The sequence below is a fragment of the Neofelis nebulosa genome, chromosome 5, assembly GCF_028018385.1.
Source record: "Neofelis nebulosa isolate mNeoNeb1 chromosome 5, mNeoNeb1.pri, whole genome shotgun sequence".
NCBI classification, from domain to species: domain Eukaryota; kingdom Metazoa; phylum Chordata; class Mammalia; order Carnivora; family Felidae; genus Neofelis; species Neofelis nebulosa.
The window spans coordinates 61,083,145-61,102,552 of record NC_080786.1 but is presented as its reverse complement, the minus strand read 5'-3'; the positions used below and the strand labels follow the sequence as shown (position 1 = coordinate 61,102,552).

Sequence of the window (19,408 nt, the reverse complement as noted above, 5' to 3'; positions counted from 1 at the left end):
TATGAATGTAATTTATATTGGTGAAAAAATTCAGAAGCAACTACTTGAAATAGAAACCAGATGAACTTCATTTGGTTCAAATAAATATTTTTGAATAACTTCAATTGGAAAGATATTTTATTTCAAAAATCAAGAGCTAGCATTTCTTTTTAAACTTTCTTCCACTGGCGTCATTTCGACATAGGAAATGCTCTAGAAATTGGCTTCCACTTAATCCTTGTAAAGACAATGAAATTAAAAATTAAAAGTCTGCTGTTAAGGAAGTGTTGTGTGTTCATAACTTCTGTGAATTGTTAGACCAGCTAATTAAAACAATCTTATTGGAGAAAAGGATGTTATTGAAAGAAAAAGAAATTTCAGGGCGAAATGCAGCCTTTGCACTTTAAATCTGATCATTAGTAGCCTCCTCATGGACTGCCTCTAATTAGCATGTGCAGTATGTAAAGTGAGAATGTTATTAAGCTATATTGAGATGTAATTTTTTAAAAAGACAAAGTGGATTCAATAGCCCCAGCCCTTCCCCTGCCCTCATCACACAGATACATTTCAGTCATTAATGTTCACCTCCCTGTGATGAATGCCAGGAACAAGCTTCTTTCAGATATTTTTTTAATGACCAAGTTTAGTCCACTTCAGGTACTGTAGAATCATTTTGCTGGAAGTAGTTACTGTGTGCAGGTAGTTTGGGAACATTTGCTTTTTTACTCCCCTCTTGCTTTCCCCCGCCCCTCCTTTTGAATTTGAACTTCTCCTCCATCTCCTTTTGAATTTGAACTGCTAAGCAATCCCTAACAGCCAGTGAAGGCAAACTCCTGAAAATTATAGGTGACATGTACTTTACGTACTTTAATAAATGTGATTCCTTCACAAGTCTTGATGTGAATAATATGCAGTTTTATCCAATTCGAGACATAAGCTGTAAGACACTCCTTTGTTTTAGGTACTAAGAAAGAAAAATCACTCAGTTAAACTGTGACACATTGAATAGGATAAACATTTATTTTCAACTCATTCAAAACAGTAAGTATGCCTTGTGGACTTATTTAAATGAGTTTTCTCATATGTCATCATTATGTACATTTTTAAATGAAAATATGCAAAATACAACGTTTCTAAAACAGAGTCCAGGGGAGCCTGGGTGGCTCAGTTGGTTGAGCGACTGACTTCGGCTCAGGTCATGATCTCGCGGTTTGTGAGTTCGAGCCCCACGTGGGGCTCTGTGCTGACAGGTCAGAGCCTGGAGCCTGCTTCGGATTCTGTGCCTCCCCCTCTCTCTGCCCCTCCCCTGCTCATGCTCTGTCTCTCTGTCTCTCTCTCAATAATAAACGTTAAAAAATTTTTTTAAATAAATAAAAACTGTAAAAAAATAGAGTCCAGATCCAAGTCACTTTCTGTGCAGCGCTTGATGTCCATGTTTGCCCACACTGCTGTCCTTTGTGCCCCCGAGATCATTGGTGACACACAGTCCTGCCCAGACTGCCATTTTTGTCTCTAGAACTTTCTTCTAAGCTGTTGACAACTATTCTGTAAACTTTGAAACTGGCACCGTATCTTACAGAAAAAAAAAAAAATCAATGCAAGGTTTTTAGGTGATAATCAGGATTTGCAATGCTTCCTCAAATAGTCATTATGACTTGTTCTCAAATAGTTTGTTGGCAGACGGTCATCGTCAACAAGATTACTGCATGCACAAGCAATATCATGTCACAGCTGCCACCTCTACTGGCAAGTGTGAGACCCTATGAATCACTCCATTTTCATAAATGTGCAAACGTGAGAAATGATGTGCCTTAGATGGTCTGCAATATGATGATATTAATGCTAATAGCTAGCCTTTGATGAGTGACTACTATTTAATATTTAACATAATCCTATGAAGTAAATGTTATTATTTGAATATATAGATTACACAACTTGTTCCAGGGACAGGCATCTAGTAAGTGGCAGATCTCGTGTTTAAACTTGGTTCTCTCCCATATCACAGCCTGTGTTTTTTTCCACAGCAGTTTGGCTATAAATATTTAAGCAGAAAATACCAGAAGAGGGGGTCACTCAATCATATGGAAAAAAGATAATCTCTCCATCAGTAATTTTCTTTGAATAACAGACAGAGCACAGAGCCATTGTGTGGATAAATGTCAGATTTATGTATCCATGAATTATCACAAAACTTTCAAAAAAGGAGAGAGATGAAACACTGTCTCCTATTTGAGGAAGAGAAAAAAAACTGCTATATCAGCTAGAAGCTGTGATGACTGCTGAAGAAACATTTTCTGGAACATGCCATATGTCACACATAACCACTTTATCTCTCCCCAGTTAAAGAAAAAAACCCTGCAATTTTCAAATAGAGGAAAAGTTCATCTATACTTAATGTATAATAAAAAGTGTATTTGGACAAAGGACAGTACATGTATTAACTGCACCAGTTTGATTTTCATTAATTAAACATCCTTTTCACAAATACGTGGATCTTTGTCTCACCAAAATCAGAACCTGATACGAACAAGATGATACTTTAAACCAAAGTAATTAATAAAAAACAAATAAACTGATTCTTCTGTGGAAATTTCTCTCCTTTTCTTCATAAGACACAGATCTTTTTTCCATGAGCTATTTTTACGTGCATATAGAGGCTTCAACATTCCCTCAAGAATAACTTTGTTGGCAGACACGAAACAAAGCGGCTGGGCTAAGCCTCATATTCTCCATGTGTGCACTCTTAGAAGAAAGCACACGGAAAGAGCTCTTGACATTGGTCTTGGCAATAATTTTTTGGTTGTGACACCAAAAACACAGGCGGCAAAGGCAAAAGTGACATGTGGCACTCCATCAATTTAAAAAGCTTTAGCACAGCAAAAGAAATCATCAACAAAATGAAAAGACAACCTACAGAATGGGAGGAAATATATGCAAATCACATATATGATAAAATGTTAATCTCTAAAATATATATCCGAAGGAAACAGAATCACTATCTTGAAGAGACACCTGTACTCCCATGTTTATTGCAGTATTATTCATAATAGCCAAATTATGGAAATGACCTGCGTCCATTGATGTATGAATAAAGAAAATGTAATATATATTTACCTTTGTAATTATGTATATACATACAAATATATGTATATATATCAAATGTGTATATACACACACACACACACACACACACACACACAAGAATATTGTTCAGCCATAAAAAAGCAGGAAATCCTGCCATTTGCAACAACATGGATAAATCTGCAGGACATTGTGCTAAGTGAAATAAGCCAAACAAAGACAAAGATTGTATGATTTCATTCATAATATGGAATCTTAAAAAAAAAAAAAAACAAAGGAAAAGTGGAACTCATAGAAATAAAGTAGACTCGTTGTTGTCAGGGGCTGAGGGGTGGTGGTGGGAGAAATAGACGTTGGTCAAAGAAGCACAAGCTGTAATGTGAACAAGTTCTGGGATTCTGAGCTACAACATGGTGACTATAGTTTAGAATACTACATTGGGGGTACCTGGGTACCCCAGTTGGTTAAGCATCTGATTCTTGATTTAGCTCAGGTCATGATCTCACAGTTCATGAAATCAAGCCACGCATAGGCTCTGTGCTGACAGTGTGGAGCCTGCTTGGGATTCTCTCTCTGTCTCCCTCTCTCTCTCTGCCCCTACCCCAGTTGTGTGTGTGCTCTCTCAAAATAAATAAATAAACTTTAAAAATAAAAAGAATACTATATTGTATGCTTGAAATTTGCTAAGAGAGTAAACCTCACCACACAAACACAAAGGTAGCTATGTGAGATAATGGATGTGTTAATCAATTTGATTGTGTTAATCATTTCACAATGTATATGTATGTGAAATTTCATTGTACTCTTTAAATAGACACAGTTTTATTTGTCGATTATACCTCAATAAAGCTGGAAAGATTTAAAATAAAAGCAAAAGATATATAATTGTCGATTTCTTCCCAAAATATATAGTCAAAGAGAAAGAAGTTTCCATAAGCTGTGCACAGTGTGTGTGTGTGTGTGTGTGTGTGTGAGAGAGAGAGAGAGAGAGAGAGAGAGAGAGAGAGAGAAATTATACATTTTAAAGGAAATGGAACTGAACTATGAGATGTTACCTTTTCAACAGAAATGAAGATATTGAAGAAATTATAAACAAAGTCAAACAATAGGAAAAACTTGGTACTATCAAGTATTGTATTTTTTAAGAACTCCACAGACATGCTAATACCAAGGCAGAATCCATTTTCATTTAAGGGACATCTAAATTGTAATGAAATAGTTTAAGGTCAACATTCTGAATGGTAGAGTTTAATCTTATACCAGCTAATAAAAATTGCATTTGGGGCTTTATAACATTCTCATGCTTGTCTAATGATATTTACTCTTCCTTATAGATAACTCATTTAGTTGACTGATGGACTTACAGATATAGCAATAGATGTAATGCTTAACAAGTAGTGATACGGTAATAAAGAATATCACAAACTTAGAATATCAACACTGAATCAACATCAGTTAGCCCAATCTGTGTACATTATAAATGAAAACAAGAGCACTGTTTTACAATAACCTCAGCTTTATGAATAAACTATAAGCCTTCTGAAAACATAAGCTGTAAAAGATTCAGTGTTAAGCATTGTATCCTTGGGTATTCATAAATTTTTTGTGGGCACTGCCTATAAATGTCTCCATATTGTTAAAGAATATATTTCAAGTGTTCTAATATGCAGAGGAGGCCTGCATTTTTCCATTGTATGTACATGAAAAAAGAAGCTTTAGAGTAAAACCATTGTTTTCTCTTTTTGTATAAGTGCATTGCATTTTTAATGGAGACTACTATCCCACCCCCTGAATCTCTCCAAGCTGTATGAATATTACACAGTTTTTGTGTTTCCATATATAAAAGTATGAAACGTGCAAACCTTATGTTAAGTGGAGTTTTGATACCAATCTGAGTCCATGTACCAAAAGCAGTCACATCACCTGGGAGCTTGTCAGAAATGCAGAATGTCAGGTCACACCCCAGACCTTCTAAATGAGAATCTGCATTTTTAATAAGATCCCCAGGTTACTCCCTTACACATAAAGTTTGAAAAGCACTAATACTTTAGGATACTTAATTGATTGATCTAATTTTCTATAAATATACTGTATCTAAACAATTACTATGTAAGTATTCCATGTGTATCCTTTTTTTTGGGGGGGGGGGCGCAATATTTAAGATCTGGTGTATAACAAAATCGCCACGGGGAATCTGTTAAAAACAGATTTTCAAGTTTTTCCCCAGAGTTTAGAACTCGGTAGGTCTAGGGTCAAGCCTGGTTTCCCCAAACCATTACTTCCTTGAACAGAATTAAAGTTAATGATAATATCAATTCTTGTTGACGGCTCCAAATCATAGCAAAATACCTAACACACAAGTAAGTCGCATGCAAATTGTTTCTGTGAAGTTTGGAAACTGTTTAAGACTTTTTCTACAACCATTAATCACAGAATCAAAAATTTGGTGTTCCGTTCATGGAACGTGATGAAATCATCTCCGCCAGCTCCTTCCCCCACCCATCCAAGGAATACCATTATCTCAGTCAAAGGATAACTAAGTAATTTACTGGAGACATAAGAAGTGGGCATAGCCCCCACTGGAATCTTCTTGTACTAGAAAATAAGACCAATATATTCTGCTAATATATTCTGCTAAAATAAGGCCAATATATTCTGCTAAGTACTTACCATGACTCTCCAGAGGTCCCAAATACCAGTGCATCCAAGAGCCATGAGAGAAACCCAGAATGTGATACCCCAATTATAGACATTCAAGTTCAAAACATAAAATCCTTCCACACAGAATAAACAAGAACATCTCTGTGGGCAGCATTCAGCCCTTGACCTACCAGTTTCCAGTATCTGTACTAGCATGGTTTTTCTAGTTAATTTTCTGGTGACCTGCCAAAGGGAACATTTTTATTATTAATGTGCTCATGTGGTTTATTTTGGGAACTTTGTTGAAATTTGGATGTGACTTGCAGCAGCAAAACATGGTGATATACCAGGTTTCTAATCTATATCAGGCCTATGAAGCCCAGTGGGTTTTTAAAGACATAGTAAATACACTATAGCTATAATCTGGGGGTTTGCATAGTCCTATTTTTTTCCACCAAGTTTTGTCATAGAGCCTACAGAAGATATTCAGTTTATACTCATTTATACTACACTATGCACCATCTTCAGAGAAATAACAATTAGAATTTTTGTGGAGAACCTGTCTTCATCTGACTTGTTATTGCTTATTATGGTGGTGCTAATTTACTTTGGCGCTTTGCTTTTGCATGATTATGAAAGATTTCAGATGTCCACAAAATCAGTTTCCTAGAAGTATCCTTATACTACAATCTATAAAATGAAAACAGAGTTGTTCACATGATCAATATGTACTTTTATTTTAAATAACAGCACAACAAACACAGTGACACCACAGGACCATCACCTCAATGAGACTGATAACATTCCTTGACAAGTTGGTTTATAATTTACATACATTGTTTTTATCTGGAGCTATTTTTAAATAGTATCGTAAGATATACTGTAAAACACAAATCTTAACTGTACCAGTTGCACACATAATGTGTTTGGTTACTATTTTACATATGAAATGATTCAAAGTTCCTCAAAATCATGTCCACTGGTGTTCATTGTTTCAGGATGCATGACCCGGCCCATGAATAGGACTGTACCTGCATTGGGTTGGAAGTGAACAGAACAGGGTGTGAACAAAAGAGTGGGATATTTACTTTCCTTCTTGCTTAGAATTAGCAGTGTTCTCAAAATAAAAATATAAATAATTCTCTTTAAAAAAAATTGAACATGAGAAATTATCTGATACATAATGTGGTAAAAATGCTCTCGATTTTTTAAAAATTATCTCTCTTTGGGGGCGCCTGGGTGGCTCAGCCGGTTAAGCGTCCGACTTCGGCTCAGGTCATGACCTCACGGTCCGTGGGTTCGAGCCCCGCGTCGGGCTCTGTGCTGACAGCTCAGAGCCTGGAGCCTGTTTCAGATTCTGTGTCTCCCTCTCTCTGTGACCCTCCCCCGTTCATGCTCTGTCTCTCTCTGTCTCAAAAATAATAAACGTTAAAAAAAAATTTAAAAAAAATTATCTCTCTTTGGCCTATAGATACAATTCAGTGCTCATAACAGACTTACCTGTTCTCCTGTTCCTGATAAGAAAGAAAAATGGATGGTCGACAATAACTTGAGGATACAGCACAGCCATCCTACTAATTGCAATCATTCCTACAGCGCAGGGAGAAAGTAATTACATGTCTGTGGATGTGCAGAGACTAATGAGTAATTTCTCCAAACCATCTATGTTTAATGCAAAGGCAACAATTTACAGGAAAACAAGATTTTAAAGACTTAGAGGAAAAATTGTAAAGGTGCTAACATTTCTATTTGATCTTTAAACACACCATACACACACATACAGTTTCCTATCTCCACTCCACCAAAATACCAGAAAAAGTTATTCTGCCTGTCATTCTGTTTCAGATGAATACACATAGCTTTATTAAAATGACCTTTGAATTAAGGAAAGGGGGAGAATTAACAAACACCCCAGACAAAAAACCAAGTTTCTTTATATCCTCGAATCATTATTTCTTTTGTCTAAAATGGGGATTTTCACGTGGGAAGTCATCAGGCTTTTAGTAAGTGGCTAGAACGGCAGTGATTAAATGGAATATACAGCAGGAAGGGAGGCATGATGTTTCCTACAGCTGGGAAACCGAATTCCCCTGAGATCCTTATTATGGGATAACCGCGTTATACTTGCTACAGGGTGATTGGTTGTCAGGAAAAGGTCAAGATCAAACTGTGTAAGATCTTAAGCTTTCTTGATGCCTAAGACTACCGTGTTTCTATTTCTTCCTGAAAACAGTTTTAACTGGTGATATCCTTTTAGTGGACAAATTTATGGAGAAGTTAAAAATGATATAGTACATTTTGCCAAAGGAAGGCAAAATCCTACTAAAATTTGCACATAGCTATTGAACATGAGATTGAAACAAATCCAAAACCAAAAAAACAAAAACAAAAACAAATGGGAAAAAATTCAATGGAGAAATCATTCTCATTCAACTAGGGAAATCAGAACACTGAAAACAATCAAGGACATTTAACATTTCGCTGTGAACACATGATGTAGGTCTACATTTTCAAATTTTTTATATAAAAGTATTTTATTAACATCATTGAGTTACAATTATTTAAAATAATTTATTACACCTTGTTTATGGATGTGCTTTTAAAAAATCAAGACTGTTGACAAAATGAAGAACTAGTTTCCACAAATGATTAGGTAGGAAGAAAAGTGTTTAAATGGGCAGCAAGAAAGTATTTAAAATATCAAAAGAGGCAGCACAGCAGGGAAATGTCTTCTACAGAGCTGTCAATGTCCCCCTGCCTCTCCTTAGAGGTGGGAGTTCTCCAGTATCAGGGCAATGGAGGACATGTGTACTTCATACTCTGTTTCGAAAACTCAGCATTAGCTTGACTTCTGAGTTAAAGCAGAGTCAGTTTTTTTTTTTAGCTTGGGTCTAAAAATGACCCCCACCCCCTACCCAAGATGATTTTAAAAATACACATCTAAAAAAGACAAGAAGATTTTAGAAAACTCTATCTTGGCACCTGAGGCAGCAGCAGCTTCTGAGCCTTCTTCATTAACCTCTATGAAGGACTTGTGAATTGCTTTGGAAAGAAAAATCTCTTTGTTATCTGCAAAACAAAAAACAAAAAAAAACAAAAAAAAAGAGAGAAGAGAAGCATTTTTTCAGTGTCAGAAAGAGGGAAGCATCTTACCCTTTATTTAAACAGATTTGGGAAATATAAGTGACTTAAGATACTGATGTAAAACATAAGAGATCATGTTGTAAGATTATATTATGATTTCAGAGAAGCCTTTTCAGATTTGTCCTTATTTTATATTCTCTTGTTCGTGCTTCCCTTCATTTATTTGTATTGGTAATTTTCCCAATGTTTATGTCTTATATTGCCAGAGGAAGCAGGAATGTGGCTCTGTTTTTAATAGCAACTTCAAATTAGTTCATAATTCAAGATAAAACATCTCACACATTACATTCTAATCTGAAATTTTAAAGCACAAAATGAAAACAGGTAGAAATCCAGATATAGCCAGAATAATAAATGTTTAAAAATCTAATCTCTAATTTTGGTGATAATAGAAATATCCTTGGCAAAGAAAAGCAAAATTGACTTCTAGATTGTACAAACATGAATATGTAAAAAAGTTACTTCCCATTCCAGTTAATTGGTTTATCTGAGGATTCACAAACATGCTTTATCCTAAAGTCAGAGGAAATAACACATTTTCATCATTAAGAGGACTGTTTTTCCCTTTAGGTTGTATTTCTAGTTATGCTTACTTTTAAATTAATGGCTGTTATGCGCTCAGTTGTGTTCTCTCAAAATTCATCTGTTGAAGTTCTAGCCCCTAAGACTTCAGACTATGAGTGTATTTAGAGATGGAGTCTTAAATGAAAATGAGTTTATTAGGGTGGGCCTTAATCCAATATGACTTATGTCCTTGTAAGAAGAGGAAATTTGGACACAGATAGAGAAGACCATGCATGATGGCTAATTTTATGTGTCAACTCAGCTGGGCCAAGGTATTGGGTCAAACATTATTCTGGATGTTTCTGTACAGATGTGGGGTTTTGTTTTGTTTTGTTTTTTGTGGATGAGATTAACATTTGAATTGGTGGACTTTGAGTAAAGCAGGTTGTCCTTGTGATGTGGGTGGCCTCTTCCAATCAGCTGAAGGCTTTAGAAGAACAAAGATGAAGTCTTGGGACTTTTCGCTGAATCTCTAGCCTGCCAGTCCACCCTGAAGATTTTAAATTTCCAAAGTCACCACAAGTATACAGCCAATTCCTTAGTAAATCTCTCAGTTTCTGTCTCTTTCTCTGTATAGATACAGATAGTTCTCTCTCTCCAAACACACACACACACACACACACACACACACACACACACACACACATCCTGTTGGTCCTATTTATCTGGAGAACATTAATACAATATGAGAAGACAGCCACCTATAAGCCAAGGAGAGAGGCCTGAGAAGAAACCAACCCTGAAGACATCTTGATCTCAGATGTCCAGCCTCCAGAACTGTGAGAACACAAAGGTCTGTTTGAACCCACGCAGTCTGTGGGACTTTGTTATGGCAGTCCCAGCTTTCAGACTTGGGTTTCCAACTTTTGTCCCCAAAGTTAAGACAAAATGAACGAAAGATAGCTCAAATACGTAAAAAGAAAAGTAGCATCAGGAAGCAAGATAAAAGATTACTCAAGTTTCTGCCACCCCCCCTCACCCCCTTTTTCCATTCTGGGAGGTCTAATTCAAATTTAAGATAACCTTGTTGCTGATGCAGTAAAAGCACAGTGGATTTCCCATTAGGCTGTTTAGTAAGACTTTGTAAGTGACCAAGTCCTACCTACAACAGACATTTTCCTTTCTAGTTTTCAAAAACCCATAATTATCTTACACTGATAGGGAATAATGTTCAACAATATTTTTGGTACATCTTTCACACAGCACCTGCTTATTTTGTTTTTTTTTTTTTTTAATTTTGTTTTTTTAATGTTTTTTATTTATTTTTGGGACAGAGAGAGAGACAGAGCATGAACGGGGGAGGGGCAGAGAGAGAGGGAGACACAGAATCTGAAACAGGCTCCAGGCTCTGAGCTGTCAGCCCAGAGCCTGACGCGGGGCTCGAACTCACGGACCGCGAGATCGTGACCTGGCTGAAGTCGGACGCTTAACCGACTGCGCCACCCAGGCGCCCCAACACCTGCTTATTTTGAATCAGCCCCAAGACAACTGAGTGCCAACTCTGAATATATTTTTAATAGGGATATTACTTCCTCAGCTCATATTTAGTATTAAGATATAAACACTGCATTATGAAATAGTCTCACATATTATGATATTTTCTCCTAGAATGCACTTGATAACTAGAAGAAAAATAAAAAGCAATAGACTTTTACATTAAACAATTAAGTATAATTAGCTCCCTCAAATCCAGAAGACTCATTTTTTTTCCACAACAAATAGAAAGAACAATACAAACTGCATTAAGCAACTAGTCAGATATATTTAGCTGACAAAACAAATACATGAATTCCAAGAGAGTAAAACATATTAACTATTTACTAGTTAACTGATGCTATATTATTTTCAGATTCTGCTGCCCATTTTCTTCAGTTTGCCAGTTAAGGTAGGGTCATGCATCAAGAGGCGGTATGATGGCCCTGGATGTAAAAGTGAGACAACGTAGTTCCTAAAGGGTAATGGGTGTTCACACTGCCAGCTAAGCCCTCTTTAAATATTCGGAGGGGCATTTTCAAAGACACCAAATGACACGGTAGCCGCATCAATTTGCACAGAGGAAACTGCCTCCTAGCTCTTGAGTCTGATCTGTTGACTGCACTAGACACCTTGAAAGAAGGAATTTCATCCCTTTAACTCTGGTTTCTGCCACAAGGGTCTTCTCCTCCAGTCACCTAACCTCTTATATGCCCTCCTTTACCCACACAGAATGGTAGGGAGATGGAGAGGAGGGATACTACAAGGCACCATGGCAGAAAGATCAAGAAGGCAAGGATGCTGAGGGTTCTTCCTACAGAGTGAGTTACCTAAAAGATAATGAAGTGGACAAACCTTTAACAAGACTCACAAAGAAGAGAAATTACCCCCAATGAACAATATTAAGGCAAAAAAGAACATGTCCTAAGACAGAGAAGAGAATTTTTAAAAATCACAAAAAATACTTGGTACAATTTTCTGCAGATAAATGTGAATCAACTTTATGAGGTGTAATTTATTTACCATGAACTATATATATTAACAACACAATAATTACAATACAGGAAAACAAAAATATATTTTACAAAACAACACCACATTTGGTAAGTTTTGATATATCTTTGAACCTCTCTCCACAAATAAGATACAGAATATTTCTATCTCCCCTAAAAGACTCTTGTGCTTCTATATGCAGATAGTTTTGAAAATAAAGAGACTTGTCAGCAACTGGACAATTTTATAGGAATATATAAATTATAAAACTGAACAAAGAAAAAAATAGAATATCTGAATAATCCAGTAACCATTAAAATAGTTGAATAAGTAGACAAAAATTTCTCCCTCCTCAAAATTAGACTCCAAGCCTGGATGGTTTTCTAAGTGATTTAACCAATCCTCCAAAGAACAGATAGGCTTCTCTCTTATAAAACCATTTGAAACTCTAGAAAGAGAATAAAAGCAATCTAAGTCATCTATGGATAGTTTTACCTTGAGATAAAAATTGACCCAGGGCAGGCTAAGGAAAGAAAATCATAGGCCAAACTCACCTGTTAACATAGAGGTAAACGTTTTTTTGCTTGTTTGTTTTTTTAATCAGAACATTAAACCCAGCAACATATGCAAATACTTTTTTCAAATGAGGTTTCAAGGGATGTCCTAGTGTGTAATGACACAGTGGTTGAGAACTGCCCTAACTGACCCCATTTCACATTAGGGCTTCCTCCAGGATGATCTTATCAAATAGAAACCAGTTTATGCCACTACTACCCGACTGAAAACCCTTTCTCCCCACTCCTGCTGGCTCTGCCTCCCGCCTTGCCTTTGGCATATTGTGTACCCACGAACCTCGGGGTGCAATATGGGGGTCTCCAGGAGATTGCCTTTGTGCCGTTCATTTAGCATGCTTCTCGCCATGCTCTGTGCTCCAGATTATTTGCATAGCGATAATCTAAACATACCATACTTGATCCCTTCTGTGTCTTTGTTTCCCCAGAAACTCCCTTACCCCTGTATAGTCAGATACCTAATCTACTTCTAAAGCTCAGCTTTGAGCCCTGTTGGGCTTTTCTGCTCTCCTCTGACTGCTATTCATCACTACGGTAGAACTAACCACTCTTTCCCACTGAACCCAGCGTCTTATTCTACTGAAGCCTTTATATTTGCAATATTTCTCTCTTCCTGAACTGTCAAATCCCTTAAGGCAAGGATTGTGTCATTGCTCTTGATGTCCCTGGCTTCTGACGTTTCGTGGGCCTGGTGACTGAACTAACGTTAAGAAAAGAGAGTTTCCTGGTAATGTGTGAGTTTCTAGTACTTAACCTAGCACGAACAGGAATTTAGTAATCGTTGAATGAAAGGGACTAGCTATTTCCTACCATAATAAGACTTTGGATACGTCACTCTATGGCCGTCATGGCCACAATTCTGTTCACAAGCATGGCTATAAAGTTTATTCTTGTAATAGATAAAACATATGACATTCATCCAAAGTGGATGCTCTAGGAAAATTGATGGACAACAGCACTAGACAGGGAGAGAATGCAAGGACCACACGCAGACTAAAAACTTAAAAATCCAGTCGTGGAGAAGGAGCTAAGGGAATGGGATCCAACAGGCCGCTGGCCTCATATATATTTCAAAGACAGCAAAATAAAGATTGAATCCAATGTTCCAACTCCAACGGACAGCAAATGTCTGCAGATGTACGTGAGACCTCAGGACACTTAACTTTCAGAAACACACTGCCCCATGAGATATACCAGTGGGAGAAAAAGTAACAGATAAATCACAGCACAAATAGCGGGGGGAAAAAATAAAATGAAACTTTCTTCTCTCGGGACACACTGCAAGCAGTCACCTTAAAATATAAGCCGAAAGTGGTTTCAACAAGAATGGGACTTGCCACCACCCAGTCTGGTCATGCAGGCACCTACTAGGCAAGTTCATGGCTTCTTATGCTTGCCTCCAATATTGCTCATCCTCGTGTAATTAGGCGTCAATCAAGGCCGTCTTTCTCGCTAGGCCATACGCCATACACCTATTCCTTCAGGGCCTAGACCTCGCTGTCCAATTTATCTCCTACTTGCCATGCTTTGCACACTGCCAGGCACCAAGTAGGCACTCGGATATTTGGTGAATCAAAATGTGAGGGGGATTAAGGAAATTTACACTGATGAGCCCGTCTTACTGACTAGAGAAAAGTCCACTGTTCTCCAGAAAAGGAAAATAAATAAATCAAAGGCAAACAAAGCTACACGCAAAAAAACATTGCGCATGCTGGCCCCAAGCAGTCCTCCCCTTCTGGCCGCAGCAGACATTGCTGCCAAATAACTAGTCCTGCTTTCCTCTGGGCAGCATGGAGCCGGGCTTTTCACAAAGGAGAAGATGGGAAAGGGGCCAGCAAGCCCTAGGTTTACCAGAGAAAAGCTGGGCAATAATTCAAGCTCTTCTGCAGAAAGCAGGGCAAAATACTAAGGCATTCATTCAGTCACTGAGCAAATATTTATCAAGTACTCTGTTCATAGGAGATATTGTGCAGGAAACCAAAGCTCTAAGTATCTGTGATTAACATAATGTTGGCAGGATGGCCATCATGCGAGTGGATGCCACTAGCTCCCTTGTGGCACTGTTCCTAAACACAGCCAATTTAAATAGCTTTCTGCGTCACCAAGGACATGCTTAAAATAACAAAATGAAGAGCGTTCCATAACAGAACCCGAGAATATCAAAAGCGTCTCTGTACTTGAGTCGCTAAAATATTTTTAGCTTCAGCCCCACCTATGAACTTTAGAAAGGTTCGTAGAATTTGAGTTCCTCCAAGGTAGGAAGAGTGTTTGTTTTTCTGGAGAAATTTTGTTATAGACCAGCAAATATTCATTCATCTGTCCATTCGTTCGTTCATTCAGGTACTAAGCACCTCCCATGTGCCATTGTGGATACGCTGGATATACTATAGTAAACTAAAAAGTTCCTTCCTAATGGGAGGAAAGCAGACATGAAATAACAATGACAATAAAAAAGCAAATCAATAAATGGCCACAATTTCAGGTGTGGTGAGTGTTCCTAAGAAACAGGATGAGGTGAAGTGTTGGCTGGTGATGGGGGCAGGCAAGGGGAGCTACTTGACTCAAGGTGTTGGGAAAGGCCATCTGAGAAGGTGGATTTGACTGAGACCTAACGTATACAAAGGAGCCTGCCACGGGAACACCTGAAGGCAGTTTTTGGCCGAGGGAAAAGCTAGTGCAGAGGCAGATAGGAGCCAGGTGTGTTCAAGGACCCAAAAGAAGGCCTGTGTGGCTGGAGCACAGAGAGTGAGGAGGGCCAGACGTTTGTGAGAAGCCTCTACACCTGGAGTGAGGCGGGCCCATCACCACTTCCTACCCAGCCAGCATCTGTCCTGCTCTCCACACCATGCTGGGCTCTGAGGACAGAAAGTCATCTATGCCACAGTCCTTGCTTCTGAGGAGCTCCGAGGACAGAGACAGGTATGTGAACAGACAATCTAAGGAAAAGGTAGAACCTGTGATAGCACATTGCACGATGACAGGCCAGATGAGGGAAAGTGAACCATTTGGAAGGCAGAGACGTCAGGGAAAGCTTCTTGGAGGCGGTGCCATTTGGGCTGGTTCTTGAAGGTAAGCAGAAAAGAGCCAGAGAATGGGGCAAGGACATCCCTAGCAGAGGATTATATCGCAAATGAGACAAGCCTCGGCAAAGACTTGAAGTCCAATTGGATCCTGGGCAATGAGGAGGCGGGGCATGGCAGGGGATGCGCCTGATTTTAAGAGCTTGAACCACGAGTCTGGAGAGCCTGGGCTTCATCCAGAAGTAACAGGGCACTACTGCTTTGATTTTAGGAGATAATCTGCGGCAGGAGCTGTAAAGCGTGAATCAGATGAGCAAACAGCTACGGGCAGAAGTTCAAGTTCGCTAGCTGTTACAACAGTCCAGGCAAAAAAGTAGGAGGCAGAGTGGAGGTAGGGCACTGGAAGACAGTTGCAGCCCTCTGGCTTACAGGTGCAAGGAGAAGAAGAACAAACAAGGGCAGGATGTAAGAGTCAGTCCCGCATAAATCTCAGCACTTGAGTCTGACCGGAATGTGGCTTTTGCTGTGTCTTCTTAATTCCTTTACTTTATTGGCTCCTTTATTAAAGCTCGTACTTTGTGCTGAAGGATTTAGTACTCTCTTTCTCCTTCCCCTTCCACCTTCCAAGAGGATTATCTATTAATCCAAATGCTGACAGTCATTCATTTCCATTACAAAAATAGCCCTACTCTATAACAGGATCCTCACTGCCACTAGATGAGCGTTTTAAATCGAGCCTGAGAAGAAAATGATTCTCAGCACTCTCTAGATTCCATGTTTATTGTATGAGTCTTTACTGTGTTTTATGTTAATGGAGTTTAGCGTCAAAAGCAATGGACATCAAATTGAGATTAAAAAAAAATAAGCACAGTAAATACACAGCATTTCATCTTATTCATTTCTTCTTTCAGTGAGTACTAGCCAGAAACACAGAACTGCGTGCTTCCTAAACACACATAAGGATCAATTTGGAGAGGTTTAAATTCTAGCAGAGGATATCCAATGCATAAGTAATGATAATCTGAGATCGGGTATGTTATGCAGCATAAGGAAAAGTGCAGAATACTGTAGAATTTATGAAGGAGCAATTACTTCTGGTTGGTGCAATCACGTGGCTTGATGAAGCTGGCGATATCAAAGCTGAAGATCCGTTCGAGATCTATTTCAGGTGGGAGAGACATTACAGTGATGGGGCCCTGGGGAGATGTGAGGTGCAGAGCCAGCGGTCAGTTTGGCTGGCGAAAGCTGTATGTAAGGACTCCATCAGAGTTAAGGTTGGAGGGAGCTGAGGTCTGAATGCCCTGCCAAGCAGCGGACAGTGCACTGCAGACTGAACAAGGAAGGCTCCGAACAGGAGCTGAGATGATCTGAGAGCAGGCTTTAAGGTGATTAATCCTGGCAGTGGTAGATAAAACAGATTAGACGGAAGAGAGATTGCAAACCGTTTAGGAGGCTATTGAAATAGTCTGGGGCAGTGGTCATGAGAGTCTGAAATAAAGGTGGATGCCATGGAATAGAAAATGAAAGAGTGGATTCAAGAGGTCTTAGCAAAGGACTCAAGTCACTGCGTCTTTCCAGAAGCAAGAGAATGTGGAGCAGGGGGTTTTGTTTTGTTCTTGTTTTTGTTTTTTTGTTCCACTGCTAAATCATATTTGCTATCTTTAAAGAAAGATACAATTTCATTGCATAATTTAAGATTGGTAGTATCACAATAGTACTGAATTGTTTTCTGGGTGCTTTTGAACTTACGAATTCTACTAATAATGCTATTTTTAAAAGTTTTTCCCAGTTTTCAATATAGCATTTTAATTGAAGATGTTGTACATACACAAGGAAAAATCCTAAACGGTATACAGTGGTACATGAAACAACATCTCCTTTTTCATCTAACAGCCTCTGTCCTGTATTCCAGAGGTAACCACTGCTATCATCTTCTAAGACATTATTAAAAAATGTTCAACGCATTTAAAAACTGAAATACATACCTATATTCTCCTCCTCCATTTTTTTTTAAATTATTATTTTAGAGGGAATGCACACACATAAGAGTGAGAGCAGGAGAGAGGGGCCGAGGGAGAGAGAGCCTGATGCAGGGCTTGATCCCATGACCCCAGCACCTTGACCTGAGCCAAAAATCAAGAGATGGTCACTCAACCATCTGAGCCACCCAGGCACCCCATCCTCCTCCATCTTTTGAACCAATGTGCTCCCAGTCTGCCCATTGACTTTCTTTTCCCTCTCTGCTTTCCCAATGCTTTCTCTGCTATGGGGTTTCTTGACATTTGGGACTGGATTATTCTTTGTTGTGGGTCTGTCCTGTGCAGCATAGATCACTGGGATGTAGATGCATCCCTGGCCATCTATTGGATAGATGCCAATAGCACTCCCCAGGTGTAACAATCCACAAGGTCTCCGGTTATCGCCAAATGTTCCCTGGGGGACAGAATTGTCCTGGCTGAGAACCAGTGCTCCAATAAAGCATTTCTACCAGTCTTCCTTTTATTAAATCCACTCTTTATGTCTTTCTCCCCACAAGTCTGCATCCATGTTCAGAGTAGGTATATCTTAATCATTGTTTCATTTTTATGACATAGTACTGTGCTCACACCATCTACCTCACAAAGAGTTATTAAATGAAATGAATAGACATGGCATTGAATGTAATTAATGTTGTATATCTTAAACACCATGAAATTCTCACCATGAAATTCATTAAGGCAGAAAGTAATAATCAAATACACATTAATAATTTTCCTGGGTACTTGCAGGGGTTACTGTCACAGACACTTTAATTTTTTTTTAATTTGAGAGAGAGAGAGAGAGCATGTGCACATGCGCGATAGTGGGGAAGGGGCAGAGGGAGAAGGAAAGAGAATCTCAAGCAGACTCCATGCCCAGCAGGGAGCCTGACATGGGGCTCCATTTCACCAATCACAAGATCACAACCTGAGCCAAAACCAAGTGTCAGACGCTCAACCAACTGAGCCACCCAGGTGCCCTGTCATAGACACTTTAATCATCAGGGTTTTCATGTCATTTGGAGAGGAAGAAAACTGGACACCTGAAAAGGACACCAACCATGTAGGGCAAAGCATATGGCGCCTAAGTGAACAAAGCAGGGAATAAACACTATCAAATTCAGTAAAAGCAGAGGGACAAGTTTTATAGTTGTGTCAGTAAATAGTTTTTGAAAGAATGATTCATAAATTAATGTGGATGTGGATGTGTGTGAGAAAGAGAATGAGAGAGAGGGAGAGGGAGAGAAAGAGAAAGGATATATTAGTTGGGGTGGGTTGACATGCTGAGTCTACCAAGGTTCTGGCAAAACTAAGGAGTTAAGAATAAAGAGTTCCCACTGAAAGCTTGAGAAGTTGACTTTAGACCTTTCATCACGTTATCCTGAAGACTCGAACGGGGTAGTGTTTGAGGATGGCCGATCCTGGATTTCTTACTGATGTTTTAAGGAGTTAAATGTTCCGAGAAATGTAGTATGTAAGGTGGCCCTGAAGAAACCTCTTCTCTCCTTCCCTCCCTTGTTTTATCCTTTAGTGGACATCTGCTGTGTGCCAACTGTGTGTCAGCCATGTGCCAGGTAGTGGGAATGCAGCCTCTGTACTCTGAGAAGGGTTAAATTCTGACTGAGGTTTGGTCAAATGAACAGAGACTTCACATAGAGACTATGTGAACTCCGAGAGATCCCAGTGTGATTTCAAATTTCTGAACCATCTGCATTCATAATACATATTTATTCTCTATTGTCTCTGTACATACTAAAGGCAATTAAATATTACATCATAAACCTCCCAGATTTGCCAACATTTTAAGCTACACTGACCACAATAATTGATTTGCCACTGCAGTGCTACTCCTTCAGGACTGAGAAGCAGCAGATACTCTTATGTGTGTGAAGTAACTGCCTCGATGTTTGGGTCAGACAGTGAG

At 38.8% G+C, this 19,408-nt stretch overlaps 1 protein-coding gene and 1 long non-coding RNA gene across 3 annotated transcripts in view; both read right to left on the bottom strand.

Moving 5' to 3' along the window:
• Positions 1-6,409: 6,409 nt before the first annotated feature.
• Positions 6,410-19,408, bottom strand: part of SERPINI1 (serpin family I member 1) — a 72,374-nt gene continuing 59,375 nt past the window's right edge. For both annotated transcript variants that reach the window (XM_058730423.1, XM_058730422.1), the window contains exons 7-9: positions 8,683-8,769; positions 7,201-7,290; positions 6,410-6,731 (exon numbers count right to left, since the gene is read on the bottom strand). In XM_058730423.1, the coding sequence (XP_058586406.1) occupies positions 6,655-6,731; positions 7,201-7,290; positions 8,683-8,769 (254 nt within the window). In that variant the 3' untranslated portion in view covers positions 6,410-6,654. The remainder of the gene's footprint in view (positions 6,732-7,200; positions 7,291-8,682; positions 8,770-19,408) is intronic.
• On the bottom strand, positions 9,720-18,279 carry LOC131512129 (uncharacterized). The gene is made up of 2 exons (XR_009261976.1): positions 10,868-18,279; positions 9,720-10,614 (listed from the first exon to the last, which is right to left on the bottom strand). It is a non-coding gene; the product is annotated as an uncharacterized LOC131512129 (long non-coding RNA).